The 21537-nt window shown below is 48.3% G+C and overlaps 2 protein-coding genes across 6 annotated transcripts; both read right to left on the bottom strand.

Annotated features, from left to right (window-relative positions):
• Window positions 1–949: 949 nt before the first annotated feature.
• On the bottom strand, window positions 950–9180 carry LOC308571619 (uncharacterized protein). Of its 2 annotated transcripts, none has more exons than XM_081167253.1 (2): window positions 8963–9180; window positions 950–7075 (listed from the first exon to the last, which is right to left on the bottom strand). In XM_081167253.1, exons 1-2 carry the CDS (start codon window positions 9015–9017, stop codon window positions 5886–5888), a joined length of 1245 nt encoding a protein of 414 aa, XP_081023379.1. In that variant the 5' UTR covers window positions 9018–9180; the 3' UTR covers window positions 950–5885. The 2 variants fall into 2 exon arrangements, with proteins under 2 accessions (XP_081023379.1, XP_081023380.1); XM_081167254.1 differs by having other exon boundaries at window positions 950–7072; window positions 8963–9179.
• A 1972-nt stretch (window positions 9181–11152) lies between these two features.
• LOC308571515 (uncharacterized protein) lies at window positions 11153–18208 on the bottom strand. 4 transcript variants are annotated; one of them, XM_081167064.1, is made up of 3 exons: window positions 17753–18208; window positions 15877–15997; window positions 11153–14147 (listed from the first exon to the last, which is right to left on the bottom strand). In XM_081167064.1, exons 2-3 carry the CDS (start codon window positions 15956–15958, stop codon window positions 13111–13113), a joined length of 1119 nt encoding a protein of 372 aa, XP_081023190.1. In that variant the 5' UTR covers window positions 15959–15997; window positions 17753–18208; the 3' UTR covers window positions 11153–13110. The 4 variants fall into 4 exon arrangements, with proteins under 4 accessions (XP_081023190.1, XP_081023189.1, XP_081023191.1 ...); XM_081167063.1 differs by having other exon boundaries at window positions 15877–15994; window positions 17753–18205; XM_081167065.1 differs by lacking the exon at window positions 17753–18208 and adding an exon at window positions 17209–17685.
• Window positions 18209–21537: the final 3329 nt, after the last annotated feature.

Genomic DNA, 21537 nt, shown 5'->3' with positions numbered 1-21537 from the left:
TAATTATTTCACTATTAATATACTTCTTAATTGTATTTCACTATTAATATACTTCTTAATTGTATTTCACTATTAATATACTTCTTAATTGTATTTCAGTTCAACAATTACTTTGATAAAATACATATTTTGTTATGTGCAAATGGCTTTAGATACCTATTAGGTCCATAAATTACCATATATTCAACACAAAATACAGTGACAATTTGTTGTTGACAAAGGACAGCTGGACATATAAAGGGCCCCATTACCCCTTCAGTAGCTTAGAGCCTCATCAAACCTAAATCTGGCCCTGCTCAGGAGTTATGGAGGAGGCAAGTGTAGCGCAGTGACTCACACAGAGATGCAACAGGCAGCCTTCCCAGAGGATGGCTAAGAGCACAGCCTCTGCACTGGGTACACGTGTATGAGGCAGTCGCATCCAGTGCAAATTACCCAACCTTGCTCCTCCCAGCTGAAACTGAGTGGAGCAAGCAAAGTCCAGAGCGTTATCTCATTCAGAGATGCAACACACACCTGCCTCTATCTCTTGCATTTCTATGCTTTATAGCTCTGTGTGCTTTTGTAAAATAAAAAACATGTTGGTATTAGCCACCTCAGTCTGAACTAGAAAAAGTGGGATACAGATATCTCTAATAAATAATGGAATGGGGATTTAATGCCCGGTCGGTTCTGATATGTACAAAGACCTGGATTACCAGCCCTGAATAAAGGTGGACTGGGAGAGAAATGCCAAATGATATTTCATGCAGAGCCACAGTAGGCATGTGTGCGCGCTTTGATTTCACAGAAGACCTTTTAAAATTGCAGTAAGCATTTGGGAATTGCTGCTTGAAGGCCTCCCACAATATATCTCAAAGACATTGTTCCAGAATGCACCACATTGGCCTAACTTGTTATTTGTGGATAGAAAAAACCCTGCACTGTAGACAAAGCCAGAACATTAAGGTTGTGTGAAATTATGGTTTTTAATGAGCCATTAAGGGGGGGGAGGGGGTTAGAAAGAAAACAAGTCACAGTCTGAAACACAGTCAGTACAAAACTATTAAAACGCACAAGGCAGATATTCCACACAGCCTTTTTACTCTTTTGTGGAGGATAACACTAAGTAACTTAAGTTGTTATTATTTTTACCTAACACACTTAAATGGAAAAGTAGGTACCTCTATTGCTCCCTATTAACAGAGCCAGCGGAAATTAAAAGAAGGCTTGAATTGGTGTTATTAAACACATACTTTGATTATTTTGGAGTAAAATGTTTGGAATCTGATTCCATATTGACCAGGTGCTGTTATGTCAAGTTTGGCTACATTTGCATTTGCAAATCTTTCTCAGATCTCTTGTAGGAATTGCCTTGTCTATCTTCTTTTTGTTTTGTTAGCTTTACAATCTGGGCAACTGAGCATCATGCTATTTGGGGAAAGGGGCGTGGCTAGAGCAATTGCTTTGCATGCAGAAGGTCCCTGGTTCAATCCTAGACATCTCTAGATAGTACTAGGAATGTGCCGTGTCTGAAATCCTAAAAATCCCTGTCTGACATCTTAAGATGTTTACCAGTCACTGTAGACAATACTGAGCTAGGTAGACCAATGGTCTGACAGTGTAATGCAGCTTCCTGTGTCAATTTCTTTATTGCTTCAATTGCTGACTATAACATTTACTCACAGATCTGCTGAACCAATTTGGATTTGCACAGAAAAATAAGGAGATGAGCAGAGTCAATCCCTCAAAATTGACTACAGAATAAATTACATGAAGCAGAGGAATTCAGCTGTCCTGGGGGTTCCTTCTTGTGTCTTCTCAGAATTTTGCACCCAGGGCCATGCTGCTGGATAGTCAGTGCTGGAAGGATAGTGGGATGCTTACCTAGGGTTGCCATATTTCCAAAAGTGAAAATCCAGACACAAAAGCTGAGCTTTTTTGGCACAGTTGTTGAGCTTTTTGGGCAAAATCGCAAAAAAAGACGTTATTGAGCTGTTTTTAAGGGAAATCGGCAAAAACGACACTGTTGTTATGTCTGGATTTTCCTGGACATTTTCCCAATTCTGGTTAATCCTGGTTACCTAGAAGGAGGCAAGGCAGTGAGGAGTGGCAGACGGGCTCTGCTGCATGGCATTAGGAAGGCAGGAAAGCCCTGCAGCCCTGCCTGTGCTGCTGGGCGCCACTGAAATGTAACCCCTGGAAATTGCGAGGGAATGAAAGAAAGGGAAGGGAACCGCCCTGAGACCTGCGGGTATAGGGTGGTATACAGATTTAATAAATAACAACCATAATAAAAATAACAGTAGTTCCCAAGACTGTTGCTTCAGCAGTGCACTTAATCTCCATGGCTGCAGCGGGGATGCAGGCCCATCATTACAACATTTTCCTTAAGAGTGCTTTGTTGGAACCTCAGGGTTTTGCTGAACACTATTTAAGAAAGGCTGGCCTCGACAATGGGTGTTTCACTCTAGCCTCCTTTATGTCTAACTGGCCAGATCTGCTTTCCCAAATGTCTATCACAACTATGACCTCATTCATTGGCTAAAAACACTGAAAGGCAGGGGCAATCTACTTTCTCAAAAACAAAACAACAACTCACCACCGAAGACCATGCCTAGTGTTGACGTTCCTCAAGTCTTGGGTTCCTCAAGTGCTTCTGTTTTTTTAAAAAATGCAAGCTGGGAATTTGGAGAGTATGTCTCATCTGGGGGAACGGCTACTGCCCTTGCCCTCCCTGCAGATGGCCATGATTGTTTGCTACTCACTTAGCTCACTCCATCTTTCAAATGTCTTACCCAACACAGTGAAGTCTGCTTTCACTGGCTGTCTGAGGTACGTTTGAGCATTATTACTCACCCTGTGGTGGTTTCACCACAGCTGCCTTGCCTGCTGGAATCCAGTGGAACTGACCTCCAGGTAAGTGGCTTAGGGTTTGCATGCCTGCTATTCATTCAACTGTAGAACAGCTTTGCTTTTCCATCCTAGTCCTCATGAAATCCTGACCTTGTGAAGATCTTTGTGATTCAAGGAAATTCTCTGCTGGAAAGGACAAACTCCTCAATTAAATGACTTCTTGCTCAAATGAGTCTTTTTGGAGAAGGGGAAGAAACTAATAAAAGGGAGGAAGAGCTTTAGTTCAGTAGAGCTTTGTTTTGCATAAAGGAGGCCCCAGGTTCATTCCTGGGCATCTCTGAAAACCTAGAGCAGAAGTTTTCAACCTTTTTGGGTCCACGGCTCCCTTGACCAACTACAGTCTTTCTGCGGCACCCCTGTGGGGCTCAGGAGCCCAGTTATGTCACCCCTTGTCTTCAGAGCGGGCAGCCTCTCACCCCTTTTCGAGCACCCTCCCTTGTGGTGTGTTCCCTCAGCTTCCTCTCTCCTCTCCTTGGGAATCATCTAGGCAGCCACAGCTGCTGCCCCTGGTCTCTGAGCTGCTGGTCCCAAAGAGACGTGCCTCCTCACACTGCCCCACAGGGGCTTTGGAAGCACCTTCTGGCCAGCTCCAAAGGCACCATTCGCCTAGGGTGCTTGTATCCAGGGCTGCTGCAACGAATAGCTGTGCAAGCCTTTCGGAGGCAGAGACGCGAGAGGGCATCAGAGGGAGAGAGGGAAGAGGGACAGAGGCCAGTGTTGCCCACAACACCCCTGAACATCATTCAAGGAATCCCAGGGTGCCATGACACACTGGTTGAAAACCACTGACCTAGAGAACTACTGCCAGTCAGTGGAGGCAAAACTGAGCTAGAGGGGCCAATGTTCTGACTCGGTATAAGGCTGCTTCCCATGTTCCTAATTCTCACAATCCAGCCAAATTTAACAACTTAAAAGTCTGTGAGTATAGCGGGAGAAACAATGAACTGCTCTCTGTTGAAATAGGTGGAACTTGATGTGTTTGGCTTAGGCAGGATCATACCCAGTTTCCCCCCTCCAAGGTAACTGTCTAGCAGTTTTGTGTCTGCCAGGAGGACAAAGGAACCACACTTTGCTGTTTTTTTGACCCTAAATGTGGCCCTCTAGTTATCTCTGTTTGACCCTTGAGACTCCCCAGACCATGTTGGTCAGACTGGAATGTGCGCTTTAACTGTTATAATGTCTCTTACTTGCCTGGACTGAGAAGTAAGTTTGTGCGTGTACCATTTCTTGGTGACTTTTGCTTGGTTGGAATGTAATCACAGCTGTTGCAACCCTCCCTTCCATGCTGCAGCCCAAAGGTTGTCCATGAGGGAACGAGGCCCTGGGACTGGAAAAAGGTCCCCCAGCCTGATCTAGAAGAATCAAAACACTACCAAACCCTTTGTCATGTAAATACAAAACTGATAACAACACAAACAACGTAACAGGCTGTATGTAACTATATGAATTCTTTTTCAAATGCGATTCAACATATATCAAAATATATGGTTCTATAGACCAACTTATCATATAAACAAAACGTATTATGAGAAATTAAAGTCCAGCAGATAGACCAGGAAATACAATCTACAGTATTCAGTTCTTACATTAGCAATATCCACGGTGTGGAATTATTATATCAATCTTGTAGTGTTCCATGTGAAGATGCTTTTAAGAATCTAGCGTTCCTTGTATGCAGGTATCAGACATGCAGAAAATAAGCTCGGGGTCCAATAACTAGTTAGCATGCCAGAGTCTCGTTCGTTATTGGAATTAACCAGACAAATCGCTCCACCGACTAAGAACGGCCATGCACCACCACCCACAGAATCGAGAAAGAGCTATCAATCTCTCAATCCTTTCCGTGTCCGGGCCAGTTGAGCTTTCTGGCATACTAACTAGTTATGCAACCCCTGAGCTTATTTTCTACATGTGCCATTATTCTTATATATAGTTACATGCAGCCTGTTACGTTGTTTGTGTTGTTGATCTAGAAGAATGGCTTATTCAGTTGGACTCTGCAGTGAGAACTGGACAACATTTGAGGCTACCATGGTTATCCTAAAGACCCAACAACAGTCAAAATGCATTTTCTCTCAACCAAGATGGATACCCACAGTATTTCACATGCTGGCTCTGTAGGGATTGTCTTGAATACCAAACAGGGGGGGCCCATCCCCATTAAAACCAGTAGAATTTTTTACCTCAGATCTTGTTTGCTGTTCTCCTCCATTTGATAACAGAAATGCATTCTCAGAATGACCTTCACAACACTGGTGGAAAAAACATCCTCAAAAGATTAACTGGCTGTCTCTTAGATAATATGGTAAAGAACTGCACACTATGATTTTGCCTTTCCTTGAGAAATGAAACAAGGCCTAGGAAATACACACTTGCCTAACTTATTCGGCAATACTGCAAACTAAGAAGGAAAAGGAGAAAAAGAGGCCCTCGCGAAATCCGTTTGCCTGTCCTCAAAACAAGACGGAAAGGACAAATGCCGCAAGGGAGCTGCTGGAGGATACCAGGAATACCCTCACAGAACGGAAAGGCACAGTTATCAGTAGTGAACCGTTTTGAGTTCCATACCCCTCATAAAACAATGCATGGGCAGTAACGGAATCACTGCAGTGGTCAACATTTCCCTCTGAAACAAGATCTCAGGTTGCCGCTGTCCTTGGTGCTACTGCATATTTACACTAGTCTGGGACCCCCCTGAAGCAAAGCGGCCTTGATTTCCCCAGCCCCTTTCCCAATGGCAAGCCATGAATGCTAACTCTCGTCATTTCAGGAAACAGCTCCTCTACAGGAGGATGGAACGAGTCTTGTGAGCCACTGACTGTCTTTATGCCACTAGAATGACCCTTGGAGGTCCCAGGAACCACTTCACACCTTAGCAATGAGAGGCTAAACCGGACAGGCTACAGAGTTACCAAATCTGGCACTGCATGATGCCTTTCATTGGAAGCCAGAGGACCTGAAGCCCCAAAGGGCAGCAGCCTGTTCCAGCTCTATGAGAGCAGCACGTTAACACTGGGGCCCAAGGTGAGCACAGACACCTGTTCCTCCCCAGGGTGGACGTGGGCCACGTGGCGCGGGAACTGCTGCTTGTACCGGAAGGTCTTCCCGCAAGCCGAGCAGGCGTAGGGTTTCTCGCCCGTGTGGATCCTCTGGTGCTTGACCAGCTTGGAGTTGACGTAGAACCCTCGGCCGCACTGGGCACACTTGTAGGGTTTCTCCCCGGTATGGATGCGCTGGTGCTCGATGAGGGAGGAGCTCTGGGAGAAGCACTTGCCGCACTCTTCGCAGCGGTAGGGCCGCTCGCCGGTGTGCACCCGATTGTGGGAAACCAGGTGGGTCTTCTTCTTGAAGCACTTGCCGCAGAGCGGGCAGGGGAAGGGCTTCTCCCCGGAGTGGGTGCGCTCGTGCTTCAGCAGGTTGGAGCTCAGGGAGAAGCGCTTCCCGCAGAGGGTGCAGGTGTAGGGCTTCTCCCCGGAGTGGGTGCGCAGGTGCTTCACTAGGTTGGAGGTGCGGCTGAAGGCCTTCCCGCACTCCCGGCAGGGGAAGGGCGTCTCGCCGGTGTGGGTGCGCTGGTGTTCCGTCAGGGCGGAGCTCCGGCTGAAGCCCCGCCCACACTCGGGGCAGGCAAAGGGCTTCTCGCCGGTGTGGATCCTCTGGTGCCCCATCAGGGTGGAGCTTTGGGAGAAGCGTTTCCCGCACACGTTGCACACAAAGGGGCGCTCCCCGGTATGGATTCTCTGGTGTTCGATGAGCACAGAGCTCTGTGAGAAGCTCTTCCCGCACTCAGTGCAGTGGTAGGGCTTCACCACCGGCTTGCGGGGGGCAGGGGGAGGAGGAGGTTCCAGGATACCCAAAAGGTTGATAAAACCTGGAGGATCATAGGAAGTCTCCTTTGCCCGGCGCTTTCTCACCTGGCTCCTCCATCTCTGTTCCTCTACCTTTGGCTGACTGTTGCAGTCACTGGGACTCTGGGAATTGTTTGGAGGATGTGCCTCGCCCTCTGTTGTCTCCTCACCATCTCGGTCCATCAGGTGTCTTCCATGACCTCTGCTGCTCTTTGGTGCTTCTCCTCTCTGCTCAGTGCTCAAAGTCATTTCCAGCGCCTGCACCTCTCCTCTTCCTTCAGGGACTTCTATTCTGAGATCTTCTGCCTCCATCTGGCTTTCAAATCCAGCATCTGCTGAGAGGAACAAAGCAGAAGAAGTAGAACCTGTGAAGGAAACTGACTAGCTAGGTAGTGAAGAATATTCACTGCAATATCTCTTTTGAGAACAAAGAAGCCACTGACACATTACTATGGCAAGCTATCTTCGGGTGCTGAGATTCAGCCACTGACATGCCAGCTTACAGTGCTCAGGGAGCTTTTCCTAGGATGAGAGAACATTCAGGGCCATATGTCTATGTTCTTTATCCATATGTCTATGTTTAGGGAAGCTTTTAATGTTTGATGTATCACAGTATTTTAATATTATTTTGGAAGCCGCCCAGAGTGGCTGGGGAAAACCAGCCAGATGGGCGGGGTATAAATAATAAATTATTATTATTATTATTATTAATCATACTTTACCCCCACCCCCTGATTGCCTGGGTTGCTAAAGTATGAACCTGGATCAGATCACTAAATTAAGTGCCAGTCTCAATCTTGAGAAACTTTTAATAATACAGTACATAGCAAAGCAAGGGAAAGTTTCAAGGGGATAGGAAAGAAAAACCTCCACAAGCCTGAAACAGGCAGGCAGGACAGAGCACCCTCTGATAAAGAGTGGGGAACACACTGCTTGTCTTGCCAAAGTAGTTAACTGCGTCTCCAAAACGGTAGTAAGGCTATAGGAACTTTGAATCCCTCAATGGGAATGGGAATGAAAATGACAAAGGGTGTGATATTTGCCAAGCATCCTATTTTTAAAACACCCCTTTAAAATGTTTTATTGTTCTAGAATACCCAGCTCCACAGAATATAACCAAGGTTTCCCCACCAACGTATTGTTCCCATTCCAGGGTGTTTTAAAAGCAGTATTTTCCAACCACACAAATTCCCTGTCAGATCCCCATACCATCCCTGTCATTTAAGTGCTTTAACACATACAGTGGTGCCCCGCAAGACGAATGCCTCGCAAGACGAAAAACCCGCTAGACGAAAGGGTTTTCTGTTTTTCGATGCGCTTCGCAAAACGAATTTCCCTATGGGCTTGCTTCGCAAAACGAAAAAGTCTTGCGAGTCTTGCGATTTTTTCCGCTTCCCCCCCTTTTTCTAAGCCGCTAAGACGCTAACAGCCTTTTAGCCACTAAGCTGCTAAGCCTTTAATAGCGCTAAACCGCTAATAGCGCTAATCCGCTAATAGGGTTGCTTCGCAAGACGAAAAAACCGCTAGACGAAGAGACTCGCGGAATACTGGCCTCCCACTCACCCATTTTTCCAACTTCAAATTATCAGGTTTCCGGCTGCACACCAAAACAAACCCGTATCCCATTCCAGATTTCCAGGAAATTTTTTGATCTAAGTTCCAGAATGGGTGCTTTGTGGATCTCAAAAAATACAGGTATAATGATTTTCAATCCTATTTATCACACCATACATTGTGATAATGCATCAAGTTTTCAAAGTGCAGAAAACGGTGTCTTTTTTTGGGGGGGGGGGGAGGCCAGTGCATCTCTAAAGCTGCCTAACTTATTAGTATAACCGCTCACACAAAAAGGATTAAGTTGAATATTCTTTTTATCCCATGCATCTCCATTAACCTGGGCATGTAAGATACCCCCTAAAATCTATGCATTCATGCACGTTCATAATGTTTCTGCCCTGAACACCTATAGCTGTGAAACTCAGGCGGCTTGTGTTTCCAGAATTTTGACGCTAGCTGCCTTTAACGAAAAAAGGCATTCTTGCTTGCTTGCTCCTTTTTTTTGTTTGTTCGGTGGGGCAGAACGCGATCGCGAACCCTTCACTCGTGGGGTTTTGTTTTGTTTTTAATTGCAACCTAACATTGAGCTTCTGGCTGCACCCCACCGCACCCCTTTTCTTTTTCCAACGCTGCTCCCTAACGGAGATTTGCTCTCCCTTACTTACCTTGGTCGGGGGATTCCTCCCTCCCTTCCGCACCTTGCGAGCTCTCCCCTTCCATCTTCGGGGATGCTTTTCTCACGAACTCCCCACTGCAGACGGAAGCCAGGTCCGTTGCAAAAAAAAACCCACCACCCGCGGGCAGCAGTTGCCACAACCTGCAAGGCTGGCGAGTCGGTAACGCCAGCGGAGGAGGAGGAGGAGGGAGCCCAGAGATGACGTCACATCCTCACTGGCGTCCACGTGACGCAGGGGGGAACCTGGACCAGAGAGGAGGGAGGGGGGGGATCCTGGAGGCGGTTGCCGGGATACCGGAGGGAACGCGCGAGGCCTAGAGCCTCCTGAGCCCCGAACTTGCTTTTGTGGGGGGGGGGGGGCGCAGATCCTAGAAAGGGGTCCCTTGTTTTAGGCGGCCGAAGGAAATAAAGCAAGACGTTGTTTGCTATATCCACGTAGCTAAGAGAATGGACAGATCCTCCTCTTTCGTATTAAAAAGGGAAATCCACTAGGTTGGGGTTGGGGAAGCTTCCCCGCCCCCATGGTACAGTTGTCTGTACGATAAATCATTTAATGTGCCAAAACGAACACAAGATATTAATATTGCAGTTGTTGCACAAGTATTTTATTGTTTTGACAGGAATGTCATTGAAACCAGGAATTTTGGAACGCAGAAATAAAGAAAACAACCAAACCGTCAATTCTAGCGGGGGGGACGGGGACCTAAATTATTTAATTTGGTATTTGAATGATTGGTATTAGCAACTGTATTATAATTTGGCATTGTTATAATGAGGCTATTATTGGACTGTAATTGAAAATTAATAAAAATGATCAAAAAACGTTACCTGTACATTTTAATCTATCAATCTACCTACTTTCAATTCCATTAACGTTTAACTGTTTTGTGGTTGTTGTTCCTTCCCCGCCCACCCCCGTTTTTAGCTATTCCTATTTTATCTGTGAGCCTGCCCCCCCCCCCATCAGAGAAAATAGCAGAGATATATGATATTCGGATGAAGGGGCAGTTTACTAAATAAATAAATAAAATTTGTGCCACTGTGATCTCTGAACAGCAATATATAAATTTAATGAATAAATAATAATAGTACCAGCTTCTTGTGAAGCAGAGGGGTTTTTTTTTTGCTGGTGCAATTCCAGCTGAAACGCAAGAGGCGCCATCTATATTTGGTTTGTTTGTCTAATTAAAAGTATTTTTATAAGCTGCATAGTTTAGCTTTAAAAAAAGGTTTAGCTGTGCCCTCCCAAAGTGATGCACATCAACAATAGTAATGCAGGCACTTCTGAAAGGAATATGCTGCTAAGGGAAGCTGCTCTGGTTAAGCCATTCAAAGCCTTCATTGAAGGTAGGGGTGAAGAAAAAGGTATTTCCGTTTTGCTTAAGTGCCTGAACAAGGTGCAAGTCATTTGAAAGTAAGTTCCACAGCTGTCGACCACCACCAAAAGGCCTTGTCTCTTGAGCTTGCCAGCAGGTGCGTGAACATCACCTGTCAAGCCAGTCTTTGGATGAAGGGAAGTATACAAATTTAATGAACCAAGTAATCAGAATGCATCCTGATGCATTTTAATTATTGTTTTGCACTAGTTTCTTTATTTTGATCTGTATGTTTTTACATGTTGCAAGTCACCTTGAATCCTGACTTGGGAGAAAGGTGGGATATAAATGTGTTAATTTTTTAAAAATGTCCTGCTTTTCAAGATGGCACTGCCATTTACACAGCAATCCCATTGAACACTTGAGTCACCTGTTTTAATTGCTGTGTTATTTTAACAGCATTACTATATTAAACATTAAACTATGTTTTTATTTTAATGCTTGCATAATTGGTTGTTAGACTCTATATTTTAAGGTAGTCATTAGCTTTACCTTTATGACGACTTTTAATTGTTTTACCTTGTGTGAATTATTTTTATGTGTGCTGCTTAGAAATGCAAATTAAGCGTTATATAAATGCCTTAAATAAATATACTTCCATACCACTTAGAAAACTATTTTGGATCAAGTGGTGTATATAAATAATGGTGCTGCTTCATGGAAGAGTCCTCAGTGACTGTAGGTCTTACAAGGGAGAACACATGACAGCTTTGTATGATTGTATGATTCTCCACATGTTTTGGATGTTCCTCTCTTCCACCTACACAAAACAGTTAGACAAAAGGATGGTCAAGATAAGCAACTGGGTGAAAAACATTTATTTTGGTAACTTACAATGAAGGGGGTTTAGGTATACACAATTTCTTCACAATTGATTTTCTCAAGGGCAGTTGATACATGGAATAAAAACACTGTCTCAAAGGCAGTCAAAAAATAAAACCAAAGAGCCTGTTGCATGTTGCACCTTAAAAACCAATTGATTTATTGTGGTATGAGTGTACTTGAGAACTTTATGCTCTTTCCCTTTTTTTCTTTATAGACTGCCCTTCCTCCCAAAGGAGACCAGGGCTGCTACAGACTCACACTACAACTCTTTCAGAATTGCTCGACGACCTTAGGTAGCAATACATCCTTTCTTTAATGCTCTTAATAAAATGTCCTTGCCGCTGACAAGGAGAGAAGCTTAAGTCAAGCTTTGGGGACTGTCCGGATAGTCTGGATGCTCACCAGCACAACAAATGTGTGTTGAGTTTCTCCTTTGGTGCGAGGGCTCCAAACTCCTCACTCCTTGGGGAAGTGCTTTTTGTTAGGGGGATATTGCATTCCCCCCCCCCCCAAATCTGCTTGTCACTGGGAACATGCAATTCCATTCCTGGCTCACGGGGACACCTGAAGTGCTATCTGAAATGTGGCTGTGTGCACATTGTTGCCGGTAGTGTCCTTGGCATCATGGATGGGGAATGACCCAACTCCCCACAGTGCCCACACTGGACGCTAGTGCAAGCTGCAGAGAGTGGACCGGTAGAGAAAGCAAAAGGGAGGTCACATTCATCTTGGAGCCTCTCCAGGAAAAGTCTTAAGAAATCCCAACTCAAATGTCCCTGCTCCCTCTAAAGAAGCGTTGAGGACCTTGCAGCCTTCCAGATGTTGAACTCTAACAACCTCAGCCAGCATGACCAATGACTGGGGATGATGGAAGCTGTGGCGCAGCAACACTGGGGGGGGGGGGGAGGAGCAGGTTCCACACCCTTGCTCTCATGCAGGTGTGTGGAAGCTTTGGCCCTCCCAGCACCTCTGGCTGTTGGCCACGTTTGCTGGGGCTGATGGGAGTTGTAGTTCAGCAACAGCCCTGGAGGGCCAAAGATCTCCCACCCTCGTTCCAAAGGCGGGATGATGTGCGCTTCAGCACACAAAGGAGGAGCACTCCTTTGTCCTGTCACAGGGAGCTGAAACTGATTGGCTTGAAGGCAAAGCGTATAGAAGCCCTTTGCCAGTTTCACATTTACAGCAAGCCGAGCTAGAAGTCTCGAGAAGCAGGGCCAGGCTGTGAAACAGACTTCTGCATACTCTGCAGGAGTAATAAAGAGCAAGGAGGCAGAGGGCTGAAGTGAGGGAGAGAGAAGAACATAGAAGCAGGGGTTAGGCAACTAATAGGTCAGATTCGCAGGTTAGCACAGAGAGATTATTTGCTCACCGGACCACTTTCTGCTGTCAGTTCCAGGAGAAAAAGAACCAGCTCTCTTCCATTTGTTTAATGCTTTTTTGCCTAGTGACCTGGAGGCAAGTACTACTCTCCAGAGGTGGGCAACTGTTCACACACCTGCAACATGGCTATGTATGCTGGGCATGAGAACCATGGCAGTGAACACCGGACTTAGGAGAAAGCACTGGAGCGCCGACTACTGTGTGCCGAGACTCTTAATTTGTGTGCTCAACTTCAACCTACGGTGGAGCACATAAATGGCCATGATGAGCTCTGCTAGTCACGATCAGGGAAGCAAGGAGAAGAGATCTGATGTGTGCAGAGTCGAATCACAGAAGTGTAGAGCTGGGAGGGACCTTAAGGGTCATCCAGTCGAAGCCCTTGCAATGCAGGAATGAAGTAGAGGGTCTGATCAGAAGCTCTTTTGTTCCAAGGAGCTAAAGCTAGTCAAAGAGGCCAGGGACACAGCTCTAAAGGGGCCTAGAGGGAGAGACAGGAAGCGAGTGAAAGGGGCTACTATCATAAAGAAACCGTAGGGCAGCCCTGCTCTCTGCTTTCTCAGATATTTTGCAGCAGAGGGGGTGTCTCCGCCCAGGGGTGCAAGGCGAGAGCGGCCACCGGCTCCTCCTCCACAGGGTGCACCTGTTTCTGGTGACGGGTGAACTGCGGCTTGTAGCGGAAGGCCTTGCCGCAGACGGAGCAGGTGTAGGGCTTCTCGCCCGTGTGGATCCTCTGGTGCTTGATGAGGTTGGAGCTGACGCAGAAGCCCTTCCCGCAGTCCGCGCACTTGTAGGGCTTCTCGCCGGTGTGGATGCGCTGGTGCTCGATCAGGATGGAGCTCTGGGAGAAGCACTTGCCGCACTCCTCGCAGCGGTAGGGCCGCTCGCCGGTGTGCACCCGGTGGTGGGACACCAGGTGGGTCTTCTTCTTGAAGCGCTTCCCGCACAGGGAGCAGGGGAAGGGCTTCTCCCCGGAGTGGGTGCGCTCATGCTTCAGCAGGTTGGAGCTGAGGGAGAAGCACTTGCCGCACAGGGCGCAGGTGTAGGGCTTCTCGCCCGAGTGGGTGCGCAGGTGCTTCATGAGGTTGGAGGTGCGGCTGAAGGCCTTCCCGCACTCCCGGCAGGGGAAGGGCGTCTCGCCGGTGTGGGTGCGCTGGTGCTCCACCAGGGTGGAGCTGCGGCTGAAGCCCCGCCCGCACTCCAGGCACGTGTAAGGCTTCTCGCCGGTGTGGGTGCGCTGGTGCTCCACCAGGGTGCTGCTGCGGCTGAAGCTCTTCTCGCACTCGCTGCACGTGAAGGGGCGCTCCCCCGTGTGGATCCTCTGGTGCTCAATCAGGTTGGAGCTCTGAGAGAAGCTCTTCCCGCAATCGGTGCAGTGGAACGGCTTCTCGGGCGCACGCCGGGGGGAGCTCGGCGGGGCCTCTAAGATGCCCAGGACATTGATGTAACCCCCCATGGCCGGCGCGTTTGATCTCCTGCGGCGACGCCGGAGCGGCGGGGGGTTTACCCGGCAGATGTTCTGAAGGGTTCGGGGGGCATTTTCTGCAGCTGCCGCATTGGGAAGAAATGGCACTTCCTCGTTCACCATCCCGTCACCTGTGTGGAGAATATTACAAGCATCTCAGCCCCATATGCACTTTAAAAAGCTTGGCTCCCTGCCTGTATTGAGGACAAGTTGCCATCAGAGATTAGGAATTCCCAGGCTACGTCAGACCATTTGTTCACTCTGCTCAGGGTTCTGTCATGTGACAAACAGCCACTCAGCAGAAACCAGGAAATTGAGCGTAAGATTGATGCTCTGTTTAAGAACTGTAGGAGGTGGGTGGGTGGTAAGGGGAGATGCTGGGCTGCCACCACAAAAGCCACTCCTGATACAGTGGTACCTCGCAAGACGAATGCCTCGCAAGACAAAAAACTCGCTAGACGAAAGGTTTTTCCGTTTTCGATTTGCCTCACAAGACAAAATTTCCCTATGGGCTTGCTTCGCAAGACGAAAACGTCTTGCGGCTTTGTTTCCTTTGTCTAAAAACAAAGACATGTTTTGTTTATAAAGTTAATTTATTTTCCCTTCAATTTTTGAACTGCTCTTTACAGTATGTGTGACTTTAAAGAGCAGTTAATAAACTGTTGTTGTACCAAATTTGGCTTTGTTTGGACTTTTTTTGACCATAGGAACGCATTAATTGATTTTCAATGCATTCCTATGGGATTTCGTGCTTCGCAAGACGAAAAATTCGCTAGACGACAAAAATTGCGGAACGAATTAATTTCGTCTTGCGGGGCACCACTGTATCCCTATTCCCAGTTGTATACAACTGTTACGTAATTATTAGCGGGATGGACTATGACCGGGAAGATCGAGGGTGAAATTTACACTCAGCTGCAAAGCTCACTGGGTGGCTGATCAAATCTCTCTCAGCTTAACCTGCCTCACTGTAGTGAGGGTAAGGGTAAGAATAACATGTAAGTAAACATAATATTCAGTGGAACATGAACATACGTATACTCAAAGGTAGTCTAATAATACCACACATGTTCCAGGGCTGAAGACTGATACTAAAAACAAGTTATGGGATTCAGCTGAAACCTTTGCATTTGCTGTCTAGCACTGAATTTGGCAACAACCAGCAAAAACTAAGTTTCTACTGCTCATAGTTTTGAAAAGGAGCTTGGAAGCAACACTCCAAGTGCAGTCTTTCTTCACTTCTCAATCAAAAATTCCAACTTTTTGCAAAGCTTCAGCCCCAGAAACAGAAGAAATTATGTAAAACTTAGTATTTATGCATAGGCATGCATAGTTTGCATAATTCATTGATTTCAGAGTATGAGCATCCAGGTCACAGAATATGTTTTGGGAGGTGGTTTGGAGCACAAAGTATAGACACACATACCTGTGCAAGTATTTATTCAGCCAAATGAAAGGAGGGATTCGCTTTTGGGTACAGTATACACAGTCATATGCTGAACATGCACTTATTTACTTTGGCCTTTGACACCAGGGATATATATATATATATATATGGGTTGAGGACAAGTGTAAAATCTAATAATAGAAAATGAGAATTAGTAACAACAACAAGAACACAAAAAGAATGACTGTGTGTGCCTGAGGTGTATAGTAGACTAACATTTCTGTAATAGGACTACAATACAAAGTGTGTTCCAAAAATCTGAATAAATGAATATTCCCTTGTGGCAATGATTCGATTAACTTATTTTAAGAGAAATGAAGTGAATCTCTCAATCTGAAGTGAATTAGTGGGGAAATGAGCTTTATTATTTTTCATCAATAAATAATACAGTGTGATTGTGCCCAATTTCTCACCTGAAAAGATTGTTCCCCTTGGGATCTCCCCATCCTCAGACCTCTGAAATTCTGGAACATAATTTCCATCAACCTGGGCCATTCAGAAGACCAAAACACACTTTGCTGAGCTGAAAACCTGCTAGTGAGAGATGCAGAATCAAGATTTCATGTCCACTCTCTGCTCTAAATCAGTGTTTCCCAAACTTTTTTGGGCAACGGCACACCTGTTTACTGAAAAAAAATCTCGCGGCACACCACCATTAAAGCCCCGCCCCGTGACGTCAGCGCGCAGCGTCACGCCGGGAGGACACACGAAAGTGAAAGTTTTTTCCCTCCCCCCTCAGTCCCTCGCTCGGAATTCAGCTCGTTTGGAGCATCGCTCCGGCTGCTCCCTCTCCCGCCGCGCAGGAGCGATGCCTCTCTCTGTCTCTCCCTCCGCGCAGGCTGAGGGAGGGAGGGAGGTGCGCGTGTGACCCGTCTTTGCTGGGAGACCAAACCCAGCGAGGCAGAGTCGCGCGGAGGCGCCCAGGCAGCGCTGCCAGCTGTGAGGAGGAGCGCCAGGCAGCAGCAGGAGGCGCGGCCTCTCCTCGCCGCCGCCGCCCCGCCTCTCGTCGCCCGCCTCGCCCGCCTCCCTCCAGGCATCTCGCGGCACACGAGGCAACGTCTCACGGCACACTCGTGTGCCGCGGAACACCGGTTGGGAAACACTGCTCTAAATATGTTTCAATGTAGGGGAAAACAATTATTGCTACACACTCAATCAATCATGAATGTGTAGTTCCTCAGAACATATAGCCTGTGGAACTTTCTACAGTTACAGTAAACATAACACCAGTCATTAAGATAATTGCATAGGTATTAGTCGCAGTAAATAAAGCTAGGCTAGCACAGGGTGGTTGGCAACGTGCATGTAAAGCTGGAAAAGGTGTGGAAAAGGGCAACCAAAACGATCAGAAAGCTAGAGTAAATAAAATAAAAATATAGAACCCTCTGAGATAAACTAGGTTGATAGGGCAGGAGGTCGTAACAGCGAGTTAAATATGGAATGAATGCAGAAGGCCTATTCGCATGTCCGTGGCTAGTCATTTGTTTTGTTCTGCACCCCGCTTAGGGCAAGCGTGTCCTCTGAATCACTTGCCCTGGTCGCAAGCCACAACGCAGCCAGCTGCAAAACTTCCCTACTGCTGGTTGACCCCACCATGTAAAATTGCGGGTTCCGCCAGCGACGGCAGTTCAAAGAGAATGAGTCACTGTGAAAGGAAAAAGCAGACCAGGTGGTGGTGGTGGTGGGGGGGGGGGATCCAAACAAACCAGCTCGATGGGTGAGCAAAATATGAAACCGATACTTACAATGCACGCCCACCCCCTATAGAGGGAGAAGGGAAGCCACAGATCGCCGGAGACGGGATCAAGGAAAGCCACCTGCAGGAGGAGGATCGGTTCCTAGAGACGCAGTGCAACGACTCTTCTGGCTTTCCTAAAGCGGCTGCCAACCCAGTTTGAGAAGGGGGGTGGCACGAAACCCCTGCCCGCCCCTCTTTCCAGCCCCACAGCGCTGCATGCATGGATTACTGAGATGGGGGGGGGTGGAAAAGGAGGGAGTGCGTGGGAAAGGAAAACAAAGTCCTGGGGCGCGTTTCCGTGCAATGGCCCCCAAAGAGATCGCAGTGCAGGCTGAGAAGACCACGGATGGGGGAGGATCAAGCAACAACCTCCCCCATCCCCCCTTTTTTGCAGCGCTCCAGGCGACTGCAGAGCGCGATTCCTGCCCCCTTCCTATTGTTTCTCCGTCGCAACTCCCCCCACCCAACCCGGAAAAGCAACCCGATCCTCCCCACTTCCCACCCCCGAGAGACCAGCCCCCTCCTCCAAAGGAAGGCTCGCAATCGCTCACCAGACTCCCGGGAAAGCCCAGACTGCGGGCGCAAGAGGCGCTGTGCCCCGGCGAAGGCCGTCCCCAGGAAATCCCATCCTGGCATCAGGCGTTCCCCTTGCGCGAGAGGGCGCCGCCCAGCCCTCCCCTTCCCTCGCCGCAGTGCCGGGAGGAGGCGTCGGATTTGCGGTGGTTAAAAGGACAGAGGCCACTCGAGGGCTGCGACACGCGCGTCCCTGAGACAAAGCCGCCTCCGCCTCCAGAAGGTTGCAGCCCGCATCGTTTGCCCAGAAAGATTTCTCCTCGCCGTCCTGGGAAGGGAATAGACAACAAAGGGGTTCCTGGGTTTCTAAGCTCTTCTTCCATGACAGTCATCCGCATCCCTAACCCCCACAATGTCTCTAATTCAGCCGACTTGTTTTTTCCAGGAGATCAGAACTGTATAGAGTAGGCCTAAGCCCAGTTTGTCTTAGGGGTAAGAACACACACTTCGCTGCATTTCTTGGATAGGGACCTGGAAGTAGCAGCCATAGAATTTGTAGAGTTGGAAGGGACCCTGAGGGTCACCTGGTGCCAGGGGCGCCGACTTATAAAAAATATTGGGGGGGCCCATACCGGGCTCCTGCCGCTGGTTCGCTCGGGTAGCCGGGAGAACGCAGTTCGAGGTGGCGGTGTTGGGGAGAGACCCTCGCTCAGGGCGCCACTAGACTTGGCGGCCGGCGGCCTATCTGGGGGGGTTTTGGAGCGTATTTCGGCGGAGCGATTGGGGAGGAGGGGGCTTGTTGCCGGATTCTTCAGCTGGGCTGGAGATCCGCTGCTGGGGGGGTCCCTGGGCCGAGTTGTGAGCACGGCCTGCTGAAGGGAGATCCAGCCGATTGCGCGACGGGGACGGCCGGGGCTCTCCGGCTAGGGCGCGCGGCTGGCTGGCTGGCGAGGGAGCAGGTGGGGAGGAGGCGGGGGTCCTCACTCTCTTAGGAAACGCACCCGCGCGCCCGATTGCCACGAAGTCCGAAGGGTGCGTGTGTGGAATTAAAAAGCAAAAACGAGATACGGGCAGGGCAGGCAAAGAGTTTCCTGCAAGAGGATGGAGGGCAGGTTGAAGAGAAAATCACTCAGGATGAGACAGTCAAATCAGCCATGATAAAATGGACTCAGGATATTGGGTATAACATCATGTTTGAGGACTGGGAAAGGTTATGGACCACCGGAATGAAATTCACGGCATGTAATGCCTTGAAGGAAAATATTATGAAAATGATTTATAGGTGGTACATGACCCCAGTCAAGCTTGCAAAAATATATCACCTGTCTGATAATAAATGTTGGAAATGTAAGGAGGCTGAAGGGACATTCTTTCACCTCTGGTGGACTTGTCCAAAAGTGAAGGCCTTCTGGGAAATGATCTATAATGAGTTAAAAAAGGTATTTAAGTATACCTTTCCCAAGAAACCAGAGGCCTTCCTCTTGGGCATTGTTGGCCAGAAAGTGTTAAAGAAGGATAGAACTTTCTTTATGTATGCAACTACAGCAGCAAGAATACTTATCGCAAAATATTGGAAGACACAAGATTTGCCCACACTGGAAGAGTGGCAGACACAATTGATGGACTACATGGAACTGACTGAAATGACTGGCAGAATCCGAGATTTGGGAGAAGAAACAACGGAAGAGGACTGGAAAAAATTTAAGGACTATTTACAAAAACAATATAAGTTGTATGAATGTTAAAAATTTACATGATTCGGAAACTATAGCTTCAGCAATTAGATTTGGGAAACAGGAAATTATATTTTAAGTAAGAAAAGGTCAAAATCTAAGGTAATACTATGTTTAATTTAAGATATAAGTAACTGATGAAAAGTATGTTAAATTTAGAGGTATAGTATTTGAAAAGTACAAAATAAGGTACGAAACAAGGTAATAATTTGCTGATATCTTTATTATAAAGAATGCAGGGTAAGGGAGATGCGAGGAAGTCCAGTTAGTTATATAAAAAGTATTAAGTAGTGGGTTGACATAGCAGCCGGCACAGCGATTTCTTCAAGTAGCTCTTTATTAAGACAAGCTGGAATAGAACTGACTGCGAACAGCTCAGCCGGCCTGTATTTATAGGCAGCCGGCTGTCAACATTGTAACCACAACAGCTCAGAGTTCCCGCCTAAACTAACTGCCGCGGACCTGAGTGAAAACTACCTACAGACCTGAGTGAAAACTATATACATTATCCCCCTGTTGGCCCAGGGTGAAACTACACTACATAAAACCCCTCCCCACCGAGATAAGGCGTTAGTTACAATCGTAATGGTTTCCTTATATACAGCACTACGTGTAATGGTTCAATTAGGCACAAAAGCATATCGGTTACATTTCCCATACTTAGACCAACAGTGATACCTGTCCAACAACGTAGTCCTTTAAATGAGTTGGGCGCTTGGAAACTCTGCCAGACCGCCGGGGACTGGTAGCCAAGTCCGGAGGGCCACACAGTTCTCGCTGAGGCTGTGGTGCGACCCTAGGTAGCGTTGGAACCAACTCCCCTGGATCCGCTGCTGTGGGTGGAGCCTCCGCAAGTGGAGTGGTCTGAGTCTGTTCTGAGACGGCTTGGTTCGGCTCCACGCTGGCAGTTTGCGAGGGAGGTGTAGGTGGGGCCTCGCCATCTGTACTTGTCTCTTCTGGAGCCGCAAGCGCAGTTGGGGGCACCTCGGTAGTGTCTAAGTCGCCAACCCTGCGCCTAAGCTGGTCTATGTGCCGCCGCCACAAACGTCCGTCTTCGAGTGCCACCTGGTACGAACGAGGTCCAGTGACTCCCACTACTGTGGCTGGCACCCAAGGAATGTCCCCCACATAGTTCCGGGCAAAGACCTGGTTTCCTGGAACTAATGACCGTGGTGCGTTGGCACAGCCTGGGGGTTCAGCCACGGCAAAGTCTGGGTGTAGCCGGTCGAGCGGTGACCTGAGGCGGCGGCCCATAAGCAGTTCAGCAGGACTCCTCCCTCTGGCCGCATGAGGAGTGATGTGCTGCACGAACAAGTATTCGGCGACCCGCTCATGCCAGTCTCCCCGGTCCAGGCACGCCAGTGCCTCTTTTGTCGAGCGCACCATTCTTTCCGCTTGCCCGTTGCTGGATGGATGAAAAGGTGCCGTTAGGGCATGGCGGATGCCCAGTCCCAAAAGATACCGCTCAAACGTGCCTGACGTGAACTGCGGTCCGTTGTCAGAGACAAGGACATCAGGACACCCATGCGTTGCAAACAGGCCTCGCAGCACCCGGATGACAGCTTCGGTAGTGGTGGAGGGCATCAGGGCGACCTCCAGCCATTTGGAATAGGCGTCCACCACTACCATAAAGGTCCGGCCGTGAAAGGGGCCAGCCAGATCGATGTGCACCCTCGACCAGGGTGTCTTTGGAGTCTCCCAGGTGTGTCCCTTAGCTGCCGGTGGTGCAGGCCTCGACTCTTGGCACGCTTGACAGGCGGATACCCAGGCAGTGATGGCATCGTCCATATTAGGCCACCAGACGTAACACCGAGCCAGCGCCTTCATTTTGACAATTCCCGGGTGGCCAACGTGCAGAGCCTCCAGGACGCGCTGACGGAGTCCCTGGGGAATCACGACACGTGTTGTCTGGTTGCGAAGGGCTGGAACTCCGATGCAAAAGGCCCTTGTGGCCACCCCCTCCACACCCAGTTGAGCACCCGGCTGATGGTGCGATCCTGGGCAGACGCGGAGGCCACAGTGGCAGCTGATACAGGCGCTGCCGGAAGATCCTCAATCAGAAGGAGCGATGAAGCTGGAGCCGGGTCTTC

The sequence above is a fragment of the Podarcis bocagei genome, assembly GCF_964188305.1.
Source record: "Podarcis bocagei genome assembly, chromosome: 13".
Taxonomy (NCBI): domain Eukaryota; kingdom Metazoa; phylum Chordata; class Lepidosauria; order Squamata; family Lacertidae; genus Podarcis; species Podarcis bocagei.
Note: the sequence above shows the minus strand (reverse complement) of the source record. Positions and strands in the feature narration are given on the sequence as shown.

Coding starts and splice junctions, on each gene's coding strand:
- LOC308571619 (XM_081167253.1), bottom strand. CDS start 9,017: ATGGAAGGGGAGAGCTCGCAAGGTGCGGAAGGGAGGGAGGAATCCCCC. Junction 7,076..8,962: donor GGAGGAATCCCCCGACCAAG/GTAAGTAAGGGA, acceptor TGTTCCTCTCAG/CAGATGCTGGATTTGAAAGC.
- LOC308571515 (XM_081167064.1), bottom strand. CDS start 15,958: ATGGCCCAGGTTGATGGAAATTATGTTCCAGAATTTCAGAGGTCTGAG. Junction 14,148..15,876: donor AAGGGGAACAATCTTTTCAG/GTGAGAAATTGG, acceptor TTCTCCACACAG/GTGACGGGATGGTGAACGAG.